Source organism: Monodon monoceros, unplaced genomic scaffold (assembly GCF_005190385.1).
Source record: "Monodon monoceros isolate NGI ecotype Baffin Bay Population unplaced genomic scaffold, NGI_Narwhal_1 Super_Scaffold_9, whole genome shotgun sequence".
Classification (NCBI taxonomy): Eukaryota; Metazoa; Chordata; class Mammalia; order Artiodactyla; family Monodontidae; genus Monodon; species Monodon monoceros.
Window position 1 is genome coordinate 9,030,288 of NW_021703786.1, and position 19,197 is coordinate 9,049,484.

The following is a 19,197-nucleotide window of genomic DNA, read 5'->3' on the forward strand; positions in this document are numbered from 1 at the left end:
TGGGACCCTTACAGACCTCACCCTATATATCTCTTCATCTGACTGTTAATCCTTTATTATATAATAAACTGGTAAATGTTTTCCTGATTTCTGTGAGCTGTTCTAATAAATGCTCAAACTTGAGGAGGGGGTCATGGGAGCCTCTGATTTACAGCTGCTTGGTCAGAAGCACAGATAACAACCTGGACTTTTACAACTGGCATCTAAGTTGGGGGTGGGAGGGACAGTCTTGTGAGACTGAGTGCTTAACCAGTAGGGTCTGTGCTAACTCCAATTAGTGTCAAAATTGAATTGAATTATAGGACACCCATCTGATGTCTCAGAGAATTGCCTGTGTGGGAAAAAACCCCACATACACGTAGAGACCAGAGGTGTTAGAAGTGAAGTAGTGAGAGTAGAGCAGACACACAGGAATGTGTTTTCCTAGACGGCTTCCATGACATCTTCTGGTTTTCCTCCTCCTCACAGTTCGTTCTTTCTCAGTTGCTTTTGATAGTTCTTACTTTGTTTGATGTCTAAACGTTGAAGTACCTCAGGGCTTGGTCTTGGGACCTCATTTCTTTTCTAGTTCTGCACTCTCCTTAATTTACATAACCCTAGTGCAGTGCAAATGAGGCCTGAATCTGTGTCTGTCCCAACCTCTCCCTGGAATGCCATTTTCATATACCCAACTATACTTTATATCTCTGTTTGGATATAAAATTTCAACTTTCCAAAACACTCCTTTCTTTCCCCTACCTACTCCCCCCCGCTGCCCCTGTCTTCCTTGTCTAAGCAAATAGTACCGACCAGTTCCTCAAATCAAAAATCTAAGTGTTATCCTTGATTACTGCCTCACCTCATGCGATTCATCAGTAAGTTTTATAAATGCCACCTACACAATATATCCCAAATCCTTCAATCTCATACCTGTCATCCCAGAATCATCCCTCAACTAGAACAACTGTAACAGCCTCCTAATGGGTCTCTCCTTTCATTTTTGTCTTTCTCCTATAATCCATTCTGGCTTATAAACTGGAATCATCTTTTAAACACTTAAAATAGATTATCTCTCTCTTATTTAAAATTTTCTGTTTAAAATCTTCCCATTGCACTTTGAAGAGAATCCAGACTTCTTACCCTGGCCCAACATGATCTGATTCCTGCTTATCACTCTAACATTGCTCATACCATTATTCCTTTCTGCCCATTGTGGTCCAACTACATTGGCTTTCTTTCGGGTCTTTAAATAAGCAAAATTTGTTAAATCACCTGAGGATCTTTGCCCCAGGTATTCTTCTACTTGGAGTACTCTTTTTTCCTTGATCCTCCCATGACTGAATACTTTTTGTATTCAGTTAGAATATATGTCATCTCAAGAAGAGCTTCCTTGACATTCAAATGAAAGTAGCAGTTAGATTACATTAATCCAGTTTATTTTCATTATATCACTGTCACTACCTGATATTGTCTTGTTCATGGAATTGTTTCTGAGTTTATTTCTGTCCCTCTTAGTAGAATCTAATTTCCATGAGAATAAGGACCTTGCCTATTTTATTTACTGCTGTATTTCCGCTATCCAGTATAGTGTCTGGCATAATATAGGCATTTAAGCACTCACTGAATGTACAGATGTCTGTTTGTGTGTGTGTGTGTGTGTAAATGTATATATTTTCTAGTAATTCTCTTTTTTGTGTTAATATTTAACACTATAATCTTTTTATTAAGCTTTTAAATTTTTATTTATTTATTTTATTTTTGGCTGTGTTGGGTCTTCGTTGCTGCGCGCGGGCTTTCTCTAGTTGCGGCGAGCATGGGCTACTCTTGGTTGCAGTGTGCTGGCTTCTCACTGAGGTGGCTTGTTGTGGAGCACGAGCTCTAGGCACGCGGGCATCAGTAATTGGGGCATGCAGGCTCAGTAGTTGTGGCTCATGGGCTCTAGAGCACAGGCTCAGTAGTTGTGGTGTGCAGGCTTAGTTGCCCCACAGCATGTGGGACCTTCCCGGACCGGGGCTTGAACCCATGTCCCCTGCATTGGCAGGCGGGTTCTTAACCACTGTGCCAGCAGGGAAATCCCTATTAGGCTTATTTGTATTTCCTTTTATGTGCATTTGGGATAAGCTCCTAAGAGCTGACTGTCAGTTGGAGAGACAGACAAGTAAAGCAGTGTGAGTCCACAAAACACAAATGGGGAACCACACGCATCTTTCTCTTTTTTGAGTAAAAGCTTACTTTTTTAGCTGTATATTTATTTTGCAATGTGAAACATGCATGCTATTTAAAATGTGTCTTGGGCTTCCCTGGTGGCGCAGTGGTTGAGAGTCCGCCTGCCGATGCAGGGGACACGGGGTTGTGTCCCGGTCCGGGAAGATCCCACATGCCACGGAATGGCTGGGCCCGTGAGCCATGGCCGCTGAGCCTGCGCGTCCAGAGCCTGTGCTCCGCAACGGGAGAGGCCACAGCAGTGAGAGGCCCGCGTACCGCAAAAATAAATAAATAAATAAATAAAATGTGTCTTAATTAATCCACATATATGTGCTCAGAGCTTCAAGGAATACAGATCAATGTATCACATTTCTCTTTGCTCTGTTGAAGTAGTGCACATAAGGATGATACTGGTTGATGGAATTGTTTTATTTTATTCCAGTTGGTTAGAAGCAAACTCTGAACATCTTGTGGAAAGGGGTTATGAATCATCCTGTAAAGTGTGGAGTGGAAGTGACATGCTCTTAAATTTACACAAAATGGGCATAACCACTGCTACTTTTCCTATTTTGCAGGTAAGTTTTTTTTTCTACCTGTGAGATTTATTTAGTGAATTAGAAATGACTTAATAGTGAATAGTTAATCCAGAGTAAAGAAAAAAAAGTAGCAAGTTAATTGTTTCAAAATTTTATTTTATTATGTAAGTTCGATAATCTTTAAGTGATGGCATAAATTATGGAAGAAAAAGTAGCATTATTAGTTTGAAGGCTATATGGCTTAATTAATACAGAATTAATTGCTTTGTTTAAAGCTAAAATAAGTCAGTATTTTTAGGTTATAAATATTTTGTCAATTATAAAAGTTAAAAATTTGGAAAATAAAAAGATAAGAAATTCATGTTTTATTCTCCTTAACTTAGAGGTTATAAACCTGGGTATATAGAGATTATGGGTGGGCTGTGGGATACTGTGAGCCTTATGAAGTTACATTCAAAATTTTATGAGTATTTACTTTTGTACGTTTTTCTGGATAGAACCTTCATGACTTACATTATTCTCAAAAGAGTGTTTGTTTGGGGTTGTTTTTTTGTGTTTTTTGCAGGTGAGAATGTTTTTACTTTCTCTTTTTGTTCTTATTTATTTATATTACTTTACTTTTAAAGTGGTTGTTATAGGTTTATAGAAAAAGTGAACAAAAAGGACAGAATTCTCATATACCAGCACCCCCAACCACACACGTATTCACAGATACTATAGATTCTCTTATTATTAACATCTTGCAGTAGTAGTACATTTATTACAATTGAACCAATATTGGTTACATTATTTTTAACTGAAGTCCATAGTTTATGTTAGGGTACACTTTTTGTGTTGTATGTACAGTTCTATGAGTCGTTATGAAAGCATAAGGTCACGTATCTACTGTTACAGTATCATACAGAATACATTCATTGCCTTAAAAATCTTGTGTTGCACTTATTCATCCCTTGAACACACTTTATTTCCTCTGCTGAACCTCTGGCAACCACTGATTTTTTGTTTTTCTGACTCCATAGTGTTGCCTTTTCCAGAACGTTATATAGTTGTAATCATACAGTATGTGGTCTTTTTAGACTGGCTTCTTTCACTTAACAGTATACATTTAAGGTTCCTCCATGTCTTTTTGTGGTTTGACAACTCATTCCTTTTTATTTCTGAACTATATTTATTGTATGTATGTACCACAGTTTGTTTATCCATTTACCTACTGAAAGACACATTGGTGGTTTCCAAGTTTCGGCAATTATGACTAAAGCTGCTATAAACATTTGTGTGCATGTGTTTGTATGGACATACTTCCTGCTCATTTGGATAAATACTTAGGAGCACAATCGCTGGATTGTATGGTAAGACTATGTTTAGCTTGCAATAAACTACTAAACTATCTTCCAAAGTGATTGTACCATTTTACATTCCCACAGGCAGTGAATAAGAGTTCCTGCTGTTCCACATCCTTGCCAACATTTGGTGTTGTCAGTGTTTTGAATGTTAGCCATTCTAATAGATATGTATTAGTATCCCATTGTTGTTTTAATTTACATTTCCCTAATGACATATGATGTGGAGCATCTTTTCACATGCTTATTTTCCATCAACATGTTTTATTTGGTGAGGTATCTCTTCAGATGTTTTGCCTACTTTTTAATTGAGTTGTTTGTTTTCTTATTGTTGAGTTTTTTTCTTTTTTTTTGCGATACGCGGGCCTCTCACTGTTGTGGCCTCTCCCGTTGCGGAGCACAGGCTCCGGACGCGCAGGCTCAGCGGCCATGGCTCACGGGCCCAGCCGCGGATCTTCCCAGACCCGGGCACGAACCCGTGTCCCCTGCATTGGCAGGCAGACTCTCAACCACTGCGCCACCAGGGAATCCCATATTGTTGAGTTTTAAGAGTTCTTTGGGTATTTTGTATACAAGACCTTCATCTGATATGTGTTTGCAAATATATTCTTCCAGCCTGTGGCTTGTTTTTTCATCCTATTAATGGAGTCTTTCATATAGCATAAGTTTTTAGTTTTAATAAAGTTCAAATTTTTTTCTTTGATGGATCCTCCTTTTGGTGTTGCAACTAAAAATTCATCACCGAACCCAAAGTCACCTAGATTTTCTCCTGTCTTTTCTTCTACAAGTTTTATAGTTTTGTATTTTACATTTAAGTCTGTGGTCCATTTTGAGTTAATTTTTGTGATGGGTGTAAGTTCTGTGTCTAGATTCATTTCTTTGGATGTAGATGTTACTCTGTCACCATTGGTTGAAAAGACCATCCTTTCTCCATTGGATTATCTTTGGTTCTTTGACAAAAGATCAGTTTACTATATTTGTGTTGGCCCATTTCTGGGCTCTCTATTCTTTTTTTTTTTTTTTTTTTTTTTTTTTTTGCGTTATGTGGGCCTCTCACTGTCGTGGCCTCTCCCGTTGCGGAGCACAGGTTCTGGATGCGCAGGCTCAGCGGCCATGGCTCACGGGCCCAGCCGCTCTGCGGCATGTGGAATCTTCCTGGACCGGGGCATGAACCCGTGTCCCCTGCATCGGCAGGCGGACTCTCAACCACTGCGCCACCAGGGAATGGGCTCTCTATTCTTTTCCATTGATATACTTGTCTGTTCCTTCATTAGTTCCACACTGTCTTGATTACTGTAGCTTTATAGTAAGTCTTGAAGTCAGGTAGTGTCAGTCCTCTGACTTTGTTCTTCAGCATTGTGTTTGCTATTCTGAGTCTTTCATCTTTCCATATAAACTTAGAATTGAAACTGAGCCCCTGTGGGGCTCCTGGGCATGGAAGCCTTTCTGTCCCCCATTTCTTGTATATAGGGAACAGACTCCAGCCTCCATGACCTTCCCTGGGTTCCAAAGGGCAGATTGGAACAGTTGTTAGGGTAGGGAGGGGATGCAGAGACAAGGGAGGAGAAGCCAAGAAACTACCGGAGGCAAGATTAAAGGAACCAGAGAAGCTAATCAAGATTAGGAGACCACCTGAGACGAGATCAAAGGAGTTCAGGCCCTGCACACACCCTAATCTTGTCAGCAACCCCATCCTTGAACTATTGCTATAAAACCCCTCACCAAATCCCCCAGGTTTGGGGGACACAGTTTTTCAGGGGCATGAGCCTGCTGTATCTCCCTTTGAGTGGCAAAGCAATAAAGTTATCCTCTTCTACTTCACCTAAAACTCTTGTCTTCAAGATTCAGTTTGGCACGGTGCACAGAAACCAAGCTTTCTGCGTCAGAATCAGTTTGTCAGTATCCACCAAGTAACTTGGTGGGATTTTGATTGGGACTGCATTAAATCTGTAAATCAATCTGGGAAGAACTGACATCTGAACAATATTGAGTGTTCCTATCCATGAACATGGAGTATCTCTCCATTTATTTAGATCTTTGATTTCTTTTATCAGAGTTTTATAGTTTTCCTCATATAGTTTTAAAGAGGTTTTTGAACCAAAAAAGGTAAGAACTGTTGCTAACGTGAACTAGCATTATGGGCATATGAGTATTAAAAATATATTTTAATAAGACTGTACTTATAATTTTTGCCCTGAATTTTTAAAGTACAATGTATCATAAGTAGTTTTTCATATGACACTTTCTTTTTTTTGCATAAACTTTTTGCATTCTAAAGACTTTTCATATCAACAGTAAAATGGGTTAAATAAATTGTGGGATATTCATACAGTAGACTACTGTACAGCAATTTACAAAATGAACCACTGCCACCACAACCATATGAATGAATCTTACAGACATAAAGTTGCATAAGAGAAACCAGCACAAAAGAGTACAAACTGTATGGCTTCATTTTTATGAAATTTAAGAAAAGACAAACATAATTATGCTAATAGAAGTCAGAATACTGGTTACCACTGGTTACCTTACCAGTGCAGGGGTAAGGAGTAGTTTGGGCTGAGATGGGACACAAAGGAACTTTCTGGGATTCGAGGAATGTTTTGAATCCTGATTTAAAATCACACACACAAGTGTGTGCGTGCGTGTGTGTGTGTGTGTGTATGTGCTTGTGTTTAGTGACCTATACACTTAAGATTAATGCACTCTATAAAAAAATGTACAAATAAAATATACGTCAAAGGAAAAAACTTGGAAAATACAGAGAAAGGTACAGAGGAAAAAAAAAACTCGTAAACTTAAAAATGATTATTATTAACTTTTAGATTTGTGTCTACCTATGTCTTCTTCTATGCATATATTCACTTAACATAAATTTTTGAGATGATACATATTTTTTTACCTCTTCATTTAGTAATATGAGTACTTCCCTATTTTAATAAAAATTGTTTCACATGATTTTTAGTTGCAGTGTAGCGTTTTTGTGAGTGCACATATTCTAAATTATTTGACTAATCTGGCATTTGAAATACAGGTTGTTGCCAGTTTTCCCAGAATAAGAAAAGGTTCTGATATGAACATCCTTGAAAATATATATTTGTATGTATCTCTGATTGTTTCCTTTATATATGGTAAATATTAATTCTTCGTTGCTTATTGTATTACATGTATATTCTTGTATCTATGGTTTGTTTATGGTATTTTTTTATAAGTTTTTAAATTTTAGTGCATTCAAATGTATCATTGTTTTTTCTTTTATGAATTGTGATATTTGAGTTTAAGCAAGCTTTTCTTACACTCTGCAACATTTTCTTCTAAAAGTGTTAAAGTTTTTTTTAATAAATGTTTTCAGTCAGCCTGGGATTCATTTTTTTTTATGTTGTGAGATATGTAATCCATCTTATTTCCTGTATGGATTTTCTCAGCATCATTACTAAATTATCCATCCATTTCACTCTGATTTGTAATGCCACATCTGCCACATATCTGATTTTCGTTTATGTATAACCTTATTACTGGACTCTATTGTGTTCTTTGATTCTGTTTATCTAAGTTATCCTATTTATTAATCACTGTAGCATTAGAAAAATGCTGATGCATGGTAGGGCATATCTCCTCACTTGATTTTCCTTTGGAATGATCCTGGCTGTTCTTCGCCTTACTCTGCCATCTGAATTTTAGACTTAGCGTATAAATTTCTATGAACAATTCTGTTGGAATTTTGACTGGAATTGCATTGAATTTACGGATTAATTTAGAGAGAGTTGACTTATTTACAATATGAAGTTTTTCCATTCATGAACAAGATAGAATTCTAATCATTTATTCTCTCTTTCTATATATCTTTCAATAACATTTTATAATTTTTGAAAGTCTTAGGTACTTTTGGTTAATTTATTCCTAAGTTAAAGTTTGTTTCTTTTTCAAATGGTATAATTCAAAAATTGCATTTTCTAATTGTTATCGGTGTATAAGGATGGTAGTTGATTCTTATAATCATCCACTTCGTTGGACTATCCTATAGGTTCATCTATAGATTATTAAATTTTCTATGTAGACAGTCATCCTGTCTTATGAATATGACTATTTTCTTTCTTTCCATTTCCTTCACATTTTATTCATTTCTTACTTTGCTAGCTTAAACTTTCAGTACATGGTTCATCACAGTAAAAAGACATCCTAATCTTGTTGCTTACTTTAAAAGGACTGTATTACTAGTATTACAGCATTTAGCAATATGTCTGCTGTATTTAAAAAAAAAATTTTTTTTAACGGTTTGAGATACAATTCACATGCCATGAAATTTACCCCTTTAGAGTATACAATTCAGTGGTTTTTCATGTAGTCATAGAGTTGTGCAACTACCACTGCTGTGTAATTTCAGAACATTTTTATCACCTCAGAAAGAAACCTTGTACCCATTAGCAATTAGTCACTCCCATTTCCTCCTGCCCCAGATCCTGGAAACCACTAATCTACTTTCTGTTTCTGTGGATCTACCTATTCTGGACATTTTATGTTAATGGAAACATGATATGTGGTGTTTTGTTACTGCCTTTTTTCACTTTGCGTAATGTTCTCAAGGTTCATCTATGTTGTAGGTTCAATCTGTCAATACTTCATTCCTTTTTATTACAAAATAATATTACATTTTATGAATATACTGTATTTTATTTATCCATTATCAGGTGTTTCTACTTTTTGGCTGTTATAAACAATGCAGCTATGACCATTCATAGACAGATTTTTGTGTGGACATGTATTTTCAATTCTCTTGGGTATATACTTAAGACTAGAATTGCTGGTCCATATGGTAACTTTATGTTTAACATTTTGAGGAACTGCCAAACTTTTCCAAAGGGGCTGTACCATTTTACAATTCCATCTATAATGTATGAGGATTCTAATTTCTTCCACATCCTCACCAACACTTGTTATTATCTCTTTTTTATTATAATCTTCCCAGGGGGAATGAAGTGGTATCTTCATGTGATTTGATTTTCATTTCCCTAATGACTCATAATGCCAAGCATTTTTTCAACTGCTTATTGTCCATTTATATATCTTCTCTGGAGAAATCTATATTCAAATCCTTTGCCCATTTTGAAATTGTGTTATCTTTTATTGACTCTAAGTTCTTTATGTATTCTGGATATGAACAATGTATTGGATATATGATTTGAAAATACTTTTTCTCATTCCATAGATGCTGTAGGATTTTTAGTTATTTTTAAAATTAGGTTAAGGAAATTTCCTTTGATCTTAAGAAATTCATCATTGTGATTATTAAATTTTTTACAAGTTAATTTTACCACAGTAACATATGAACATAATTTAAAAGTCAATTACTACTATCAAGAAAAGCATTCATTTGTGCCACTCCTCTGTCCCAATTTTCATTCTCGGTGGCTCTTTTAACTCATAGTGGCTTCCTCTGATGTTTAACCCCAATTTTCTAAATAACATGTGGATTCTGCTACTTTCGAGTTTTCAATTTTTGATATTCTCTATTGACTTCCTATTAAGTATGATGATGATTTAGCTCCTTTACACACACTTTTCTCTCTCTGTCTCACACACACACACACACACACACACACACACACACTCATACTCACCCTCTCTTTTCCTCTCTGTCCCTCCCTTTCTCCTTTTCCTCCCTCCTTCTTTCCCTTTCTTCACTCTCCATTTTCTCAGCATAATTGTATTACTATTCAGTGTGCATATCATTATGTATATATATTATCATAGTTTATGATAGTCATCTCATGTAACTTACTTGATTAAATTTTTAATACAACTTAGGTTTCTATGAAGTAATAATTACCTGTCTGTGTCTATGTGTGTGTTTCCCCATTTGCTTAGTTTTCTATTTGTCTATAAACCCAGCTGTCATTGTTTAGGTAACCTAGCCAGAAGTAGCCTTGGAGTTGTCTCATGATGTAGAATGTCATTCAGTCCTTTTGTTTTTACTACAGTGCCTTACCTTCAGGAGTTCAGAAGTTCTGTAGTTTTACAGAGTAAATTGCCAGTAGTCTGCCAGTGTTGGAGAGGAATAGTAGCCTTCCTGTAAGGTGTTTCTCAGGGAACTTGATTTTTTAAAAAGAACAATTTAATACTTGTTTTTCATTAATATCATTAATAATTTGTAGTGCCGAATGTTTTTCCAAGTTCATGTTGTCTTTTTTGTTCTTTGTTTCTTTTTGAAAAATATATTTGTATCCTTTAAAGTTTTGTTCAGTAGAGACTAATTTTACTTTTTTAAATGTCTGTTATTTCACAATATATCTGAATATTGAAATTTATCTGTCTTATTTATCTTAACTATTTTCCCATTTTATTTTCATTGAACACATATTTTATTGTCAAACATCAGAGTTGTCACCATTATCTTTTATTGCTTCAATATTCAGGGTTTTCTCTTTCACAATCTGGGAAAACATACTTTTCTGTTTTATTATTTTGTCTTAATGTCCACACTTCTTTCTGTATTTAAGCTTACGAGCCATGTAAAAACTAATGAGCCAGTTAGCATACATTTTGTATCTAGCATGTATTCTTTCTTTGAGTTGTTCTTTTACTTTTGCTTGTCACATAGTCATATTGTTCTCAGCATCAGAGTACTCCCTGGAAATAATTCAGGCATTTAAGTGGCATATCAAATCTTTTTGAAAACTATTTGGTACATTTTTATTTAGTTCATTGCTTTTGAAAGGCACTGAATAAAACCCTAATTGCCTGAAGAAGTAATGAACCTCCTAAATGTGTAACTTCTTATTTAAATAAGTCTGAAGAGAATTTGAGAATATATGGAATTCGAAATATATTGTTAGCATTTGTGTATTAATGTTTGACTAAAATTTCAATGTATATTTCATTTGGGTTTTATTACAGTTTTAAGAATTTTGTTTTCCCCCTTTCCCTCCCCCCCCCCCCGCCCTGGTACACTTAATATGGTAATTCCTTATAGGGACATTTTTCTGCTATCCTTCAAAAAGAAGAAAAAGTCTCATCAGTTCATGGTAAAGAGGAGGCAAGAGAAGTACCTATTATTAGTGCTTCAACTCAAATAATGCTCAAAGGACTTTTTATGGTGCTTGACTATCTTTTTAGGCAAAATAGCAGGTAAGTGAAGATAATCTGGTCTGTATTCCTCCTCTTAAAAATATTAGCCTTATTGGGTGCTACCATGTGTTTAATACCTACTAATTTTATATGAGTACTTGGGATAGTGATAAACAAGCGGTATAAATATTGCTCTTACTTACTGGCACAGACTCAGTCAATTGATGTTAGTTTTTATTAATGAAAATGAGTATTGAAACCAGTTAATAAATACAATTAATTAATTCAGCATTAAAGTCCTCTAAGACTAAATTTAAGTTTTCTTTTAAGTATAATCTAGATGTTTCTTCCAGTGTCAGAAAGTCTCTCTTACTGTGTAAATCCTCTATTTAATGAAATGTGGGAAATGAAAAGCAGTCAATTCCCCACACACTACTCCTTAAGTTACAGTACTACCTGGTTCCAGTATTTTTTTAAGTGTTTTTTTATGGTAAAATATACACAATATAAAATTTACCTTTTTTTTTTTTTTTGCGGTACGTGGGCCTCTCACTGTTGTGGCCTCTCCCGTTGCGGAGCACAGGCTCCGGACACGCAGTCTCAGCGGCCATGGCTCATGGGCCCAGCTGCTCCTCAGCATGTGGGATCTTCCTGGACCGGGGCACGAACCCGTGTCTCCTGCATCGGCAGGCGGACTCTCAACCACTGCGCCACCAGGGAAGCCCAAATTTACCATTTTTAAGTGTACATTTTAATAGCATTAAGTATGTTCACATTGTTGTACAACTACTACCACTGTCAATTTCTAGAAATTTTTCATCATCCCAAACAGGAACTCTATACCCATGGAACAGTATCTTCCATTTCCCTTTCACCACAGCCTTTGGTAACCTCTATCCTACTTTCATGTCTATGGATTTGCCCTTTCTAGGTGTCTCATATAAGTGGAATCATACAATCTAATGTTTTCAAGGTTAATCCATGTAACATATGTCATTCCTTTTTATGGCTGAATAATATTCCATGTGTATATATACCACATTTTGTTTACCCATTCTTACATTGATGGACATTTGTATTGTTTCTAGCTTTTGCGTATTGTGAATCATGCTGCAGTGAACACTGATGTACTAGTATCTGTTTGAGTGCCTGCTTTCAGTTTTTCTGGGTACATACCTAGCAGTAGAATTGCAGGATTATATGGTAATTCTGTATTTAACTTTTTGAGGAGCCAGTGTGCTATTTGTCATAGCAGCTGCACATTCTAGATTCACATAGTTATGCACAAGAGTTCCCAATTTCTCTACATCCTTGCCAATACTTGTTATTATTTGTTTTTTGGATCATAGCCATCCTAATGGGTATAAAGTGGTATCTCCTTATGGTTTTTTTTTTTTTAACATCTTTATTGAGGTATAATTGCTTTACAATGGTGTGTTAGTTTCTGCTTTATCTCCTTATGGTTTTGATTTACACTTCCCTAATGACTAGAGATGTTGAGCATCTTTTCATGTGCTTATTGTCCATTTCTATATCTTCATTGGAGAAGTGTCTACTCAAGTCCTTTGTCCATTTTTAAATGGGGTTTTTGTTGTTGAGTTGTAGGAGTTATTCTGCGTATTAATCCTTTATCAGATATTTGCTTTACAAATATTTTCTCCCATTCTGTGGGTTCTCTTTTCACTCTCTTGATAGTATTCTTCGATGCACAAGTTTTGAAATTTTGATGCAGTCCAATTTATCGAGTTTTTTCTTTTATTGCTTGTGCTTTTGGGATCCATTGAACATAGCCAAATATGATGTCATGAAGATTTTCCCCAATGTTTTCTTCTAAGAGTTTTATAGTTTTTAGCTCCCAGTATTTTTATAAAATTCCCTCCACATAGTGCAGGGTTCCTGACTTGAACTTTGAATTCTGATCTCTCTATGGGTAAAATTAACAGGCAGTATTACTGTGAGGACATGGTAGAGAATACCAAATTTTATTCTGTTTAAGCTTAGGTGTTTATAGCCTCTTATTGAGAGAAATTATAAGCTGGATGGGATCACGGAGATCATCTGGTTTAGTACTTTCATTAAAAATAGATGAAGACTGAGATCCACATTTTAAAGGAACTTAAAAATTAGTTTCCTAAAATTTCAGTAAAAATTGTCTTTCTATTTTCTTATGCAATAAAAAAGTTTAACCCACTTTTTAGTTTCTTTAACAATAATACTGTTAACTATTTTGTAACTAATGATGTAACATAGAATGCAAAGAGCTCTGAACTAGGAGTTAGGAGGCTTGCATTTTAATTCTGGCTCTGCCATGATTTATGTAATGTTTGAACATAGGGATGGGAAGTGATAAAGGGTGATATTTAAGTGATATCTAACCTCTGTAAGGGGGGACTGACTCTAAGGTTTAATGCCTTATTTCTATCAGGATTACTGAATTTTAGTGGTATGGGTTGTTGGTGGGGGACAGTGTTATCTAAAATTTTCCTATTTAATTACCATTTTATTTTTATTTAGATTTGCAGATGATTATAAAGTCGCTATTCAACAGACTTACTCTTGGATAAATCAGACTGATACTTCAGATAAAAATGGGTTCTTGGTTCTACCAAAAAATAAGAAACGTTTACGACAGAAAGCAGCAGTTCATGTGCTGAATTTTTGGTGCTTAAATCCAGCTGTGGTAAGCTTATCATGCTGTAAATGAGAATACTGTCTTCTTGCTCAATACCAACAATTAAATAAATGTGCTTGACTGTTTTAAAGATGATTTTATGTATCTAATGTTGTTTCCTTTTAGGCCTTTTCAGATATTAATGGCAAGGTTTGGACGATTGTTTTGACATCTGGGACATTATCACCAATGAAATCCTTTTCATCAGAACTTGGTGTTACATTTACTGTCCAACTGGAGGCTAATCATGTCATTAATAACTCACAGGTTAGGTTTTTGTTGTTGTTGTTTTGAAGGCTCTTAGTCTTTTTACCTCAGTATAATTTATAAACAAATTAAAAGGTAACTGAAGTACTGGCAAACAAATCCTGATAGGAAAGTCAACATTTCAGTTTTAGAATAAAGGAAAATTTGTCAGCTACTTGGTAGTGTCAACAAAAGGAAATACCAATAAATAGCATTCCTTCAACCCAGTGAGTAAAAATATACACTTTCAAGGCAAAGACCGCATTGCAATTTCCTTATTTAAATAAGTTTTAAGTTTTTTAATGAAAATGAAAAAGAAAACAAAAATTCAACTTTTTTTTTTACTGTAGTTCCTAATAGTTTAATTATTTGTGTTTTTCTTTTCCATTAGACTATGGTATATCCTTATTCTAATTTTTACATCCTCATCTTTCCACTGCACCTAGATTAATACCTGGTATTAGTTAGCAAGTGTTCAGCATGTTTGAATATCTGAAATGAATTAAAAGTATTCTTATGAGTCCTGTGACTTAAGATTTTAATTTTATTATTTATTTGTTTGTTTGTTTTTATTTTTGGCTGTGTTGGGTCGTCGTTGCTGTCTGTGGGCTTCTCTAGTTGTGGTGAGTGGGGGCTTCTCCGTTGAGGTGCACAGGCTTCTCATTGTCGTGGCTTCTCTTGTTGTGGAACATGGGCTCTAGGCGCGCAGGCTTCAGTAGTTGTGGCTGTGGGCTCTAGAGCACAGGCTCAGTAGTTGTGGCGCACGGGCTTAGTTGCTCTGAGGCATGTGGGATCTTCCCGGGCCGGGGCTTGAACCTGTGTGCCTTGCATTGGCAGGCAGATTCTTAACCACTGCGCCACGAGGGAAGCCCAGATTTTAATTTTTTATAACAATACCATGTAAATGTTACTTTAATTTTCCTAAGAATGTTTGAATTGTCATTTGTCAGTCTGCCTTCTATTTCTTTTTAGGAAGTAATTTAAAGTGGTTAGCTACATGCTTAATACCACCTGTGGGCCTAATATAATTCTAGTTCTTTATAAAGAGCTATAGTTTTCAACCAAGAAGTATTTTTGGAAATTACTGGCATTTAGTAGGTGAGAGCCTTATGCTAAACTCCTATATAACCAAGGATTGTGCTTTCCAAAATCCAGAATGCTCCTGTATAGAAACATTGCTATAAGCAGTAGCAAAGGAAAAATATATGTTGCACATTTTCAAGATATTTCCTTAGAGGTTCAAATAAATACGGGAAATTATTAGTAAATTCAGCATATATTTTTTCAAAAGAATGTTATTATAGGTTCTGTGTTCTCAATCTACTGCACAAAAGCCCGTTTAACCTGTAATGTCACTAAATAATAATTAACAATAATAATAATGCTAGTTCAGCTGGATCCTGTTACATTTCCCCCAACTTTTAAAAAGTTTTTTATTTTAATTGTGGTAAAAAACACATGCCATAAAATTTGCCATCTTAACCATTTTTAAGTGTATAGTTCAGTTTTGTTAAGTATATTCACACTGTTGTATATAACCAATCTCTAGAGCTTTTTCATATAGCAACACTGAAATTCTATTCTTAAACAACAATTCTCCATTCCCCCCTCCTCTCAGCCCCTGGTAACCACCATTCCACTTTTTGTTTTTATGAATTTGACTATTCTAAATACCTCATGTAAGTGGAGTCACAAGGTTTTTGTGATTAGTTTATTTCGCTTAGCCTGGTGTCTTCAAGGTTCATCCTTGTAACATGAATCAGAATTTCCTTCCTTTTTAAGGCTTAGTAATATTCCAGTTGTGTGTGTGTGTGTGTGTGTGTGTGTGTGTGTGTGTGTGTATCACATTTTGTTTGGTCATTCATTCCTTGATCACCCCAAATTTTTACTTAAAAAATTATAACTTGAAAAATGGAAAAAATAGTATTAATATAGTGAATATCTTTATACCCTTAACCTAGATTCATCAGTTTTTAACATTTTGCATCTTTATATATATGAGACAAAGGAAGAGAGGAGTAATATTGCAAAATGTTGATGATTACATTAATTTTGGTTATGGTATTAGAAAGTAATTTGTAGACATAGTGACACCTTGCCCTTAATTAGTTTAGCATGTTTCTCCTAAGAGCAAGTACATAATCTTGCATAACCACAGTATCATGATCATATCCAAGCAATTTAATATTGATACAATAGAATCTATATTTTTCCAGATACTCCCAATGTGTCTTTTTTTATTTTTTGATGATAAATGCATTTCACCATTTATTTAATGTTTAAGCTCTCACACTAGATTTTTACAAGCTGATGAACACTGACAAATTATTTCTCCCACAGAAGTATAACCACATGTTCCGGGACAGTATAAATATATGGTTGAGCTAATGTTAATACTCATCACCATTTTATCTATTACATAATAAAACAAATTGTCAAGTATCCACATATTAAGTTACACAGCTCAAAAGACATAAAACATTAAATGTCTGCCTAACTCATTAGCAGAAACCCACTTTTTTTTTTGGCAAGAGAGGTTGGGAATCACACTTCAAACAAAAATAAGTTGGTAAACAACTTCAGATAAGTTTGAAAAAAAATTACAAGAATTTCAGAAATTTTATGATTAAGAATTGTTTTAGCTACAATAACAAAGTATTTCTACCTTTTAAAAACATATTTATAAATTAAAATACATATTCTACATGTTCTTCACAAGACAAAGGCAACATTTTACTAAAAATACTTAATATCCCCCTCCCATTCTTTTTTCAGGCCCTCCCTGTAAGTTACACCCCAAAGTGCAAACATTAAAATTAACTGTAAGGCTTTTTTGTCTGGAGACATTAAAGACATGTGCTTCCGTACAATGTAGATTTTCTATAACAGCACAAAATGAGTTTTATAGAAAGACATTAAATAATCACTGTAAGACTTGGTTAATTAAAGAAAAAGGAGCAAATCTCACGTATACTGGTATGAATGTAGAAGATGTAAACATATCGTGAGCAAATAACCTCATAGGCCCTACTTTCTATGTTGGAAATGCTGGAAGGAATAAACCACATAAGGTCCAGAGTTTTCATAGTTCCTGGGATTTTAGTTCTATATCATACTAAAAATATACAAGAACTGTGCTGGGTATTTTGGCACCTAGTCTTTCTAAATTTCTTATATATTGATAAGATTCTGGCATGGAAACAGATTTAAAGACATGACTCAGTACTGCATGATTTCAGGAAAGGTAATTTGGTACAAATGATAAGCACATTTTAAATGCTGAACAGAAAGAATCCTTTGCTAAGTGGCTAAGTAGGTTGATCATAACCCAAACATAGAGGTTGCAATTCTGCCAGGCTTGTGGCCTGGTAAAACTGCTTTTCAACACTCCTATGGAAGTTTCATCAGACTTTACCAAGCCAATGTGCTGGCTAACATGTACGACAGATTCCGTCTGTCTAGGTTCCACTTCTAAGCAATGGCATCAGGCACCCCAGTTTTACTGAATGCAACAGTTGTTTCTATGACCATTGGAGTCTTTGAAGCGCAGCCACATTTTAGGACGATACTTCTCCAAATACAAAAGTTGCTTGCTGTTAAAAGCTCCATGCCGCTTTTGTCTTATGAACTGTACTGCATCTTCATATTTCATTCCACCTTCAATTAATGCTAGGACGACAAGCAATGGACCTCTCCCAAGGCCTGCAACACAATGAAAGGCAGTACAACAACCAGGGTCTTCATGAAACTTAATTTTCACGAGACTTAACCAGTCATCAACCATCTGGTTACATGGTGGTACACCATCATCAAAAGGCCAATCGAGAACATGGATGCCTTCTTTCTCTACAAGAGTAGTGTCATAAGTTGCTTCACGTACTCTTACTATTGTGGTAACCATACTTCTTAAGTTCCTCTATAAATTTGTTTAAGGTTGCATTAGTTGGATTGTGTGTAATGAGAAATCTCACTTTCTTGTAAGTGACTTCCACAGGAGCTGGGCGGTTCATTTGAGCCATGTTAATTTAGTTAAAAAACACTCAATAGGATTATGAAAGAATTTTAAAAATTGAATACAAAAATGATGCAAATAAACTGAGTCTACTTCAATATACTCCACTTGAAATTCTCAGTGCTTTCAAGTATGAAGTTGGGAATAATGGGAAATGAAATGAACCTCCTGACAAGAAGCAGCAATTCTTCAATCCAGTAATACTGAGGCAATAGAAAAGGAGTGCACTGAGGTTTACCCCATCCAGGTCAGAACTCTTGTAAAAAATGCTCTGTGGATTTCATTTCAACACTTCTGTGTCCAGGTTAGCCACTCTTATGGGGGCTTCTTGGTGGAGTAATAATGAATTTCTACAGTTCACTTGTCTGCATAGAGGTTGTGCTGTGCCTGGCAGTAGTCTCCACTGCCGTTCAGAAACTCCATAAATGTGTGACCAAGAACACCACAGAACTGCCTCTCTCTAGCCTGTTCTCTTGGCGTAGGTTTGGTTATCCCAAGAAAGGTCCACTCCTGTAGCTTCACTCTCAGGGCACCGAATGCTCCCATTGTGTCTTTTATACCTGTTTATTTTTCTTATTCTTGATTCAGGATCCAGTCAAGTATTATATATTGCATTTGGTTTTCAAGTCTCTTTAGTTTTTTTTTTTTTTTCTTATTTTAAACTGAAGTATAGTTGATTTACAGTATTAGTTCAGGTGTACAACATAGTGATTCAAAGTTTTTATAGATTATAAAAACTCCATTTAAAGTTTATACTCCATTTAAAGTTATAAAATATTGGCTATTATCCCTATGCGGTACAATATATCCTTGTAGCTTATTTATTTTATACATAGTAGTTTGTACCTCTTATTTCGCTACCCCTATCTTGCCCTTCCCCCCACTAGTAACCACTAGTTTGTTCTATTTGGGAATCTTTTCTGTTTTGTTATATTCATTTGTGTTGTAATTTTTAGATTCCACATGTAAGTGATAACATATAGTATTTGTCTTTCTCTGTCTGACTTATTTCACTTAGCCTAATACCCTCCAGGTCCATCCATGTTGTTGCAAATGGCAAGATTTCATTCTTTTTTATGGCTGAGTACTCTTCCAGTGTGTGTGTGTGTGTGTGTGTGTGTGTGTGTGTGTGTGTGTGTGTGT

The 19,197-nt window shown here is 35.4% G+C and overlaps 1 protein-coding gene and 1 pseudogene across 5 annotated transcripts in view; one reads left to right on the forward strand and one right to left on the reverse strand.

Annotated features, from left to right (window-relative positions):
* Positions 1 to 19,197, forward strand: part of BRIP1 (BRCA1 interacting protein C-terminal helicase 1) — a 192,358-nt gene that overhangs the window by 70,019 nt on the left and 103,142 nt on the right. For all 5 annotated transcript variants that reach the window (XR_003792003.1, XR_003792005.1, XR_003792004.1 and 2 more), the window contains 4 exons: positions 2,627 to 2,759; positions 11,031 to 11,185; positions 13,640 to 13,805; positions 13,923 to 14,063. Coding sequence is in view for 2 of the 5 variants with exons in the window: in XM_029212473.1 (XP_029068306.1) it covers positions 2,627 to 2,759; positions 11,031 to 11,185; positions 13,640 to 13,805; positions 13,923 to 14,063 (595 nt within the window). In the remaining 3 variants the exon portion in view is untranslated. The remainder of the gene's footprint in view (positions 1 to 2,626; positions 2,760 to 11,030; positions 11,186 to 13,639; positions 13,806 to 13,922; positions 14,064 to 19,197) is intronic.
* On the reverse strand, positions 17,542 to 18,061 carry LOC114889314 (annotated as a pseudogene).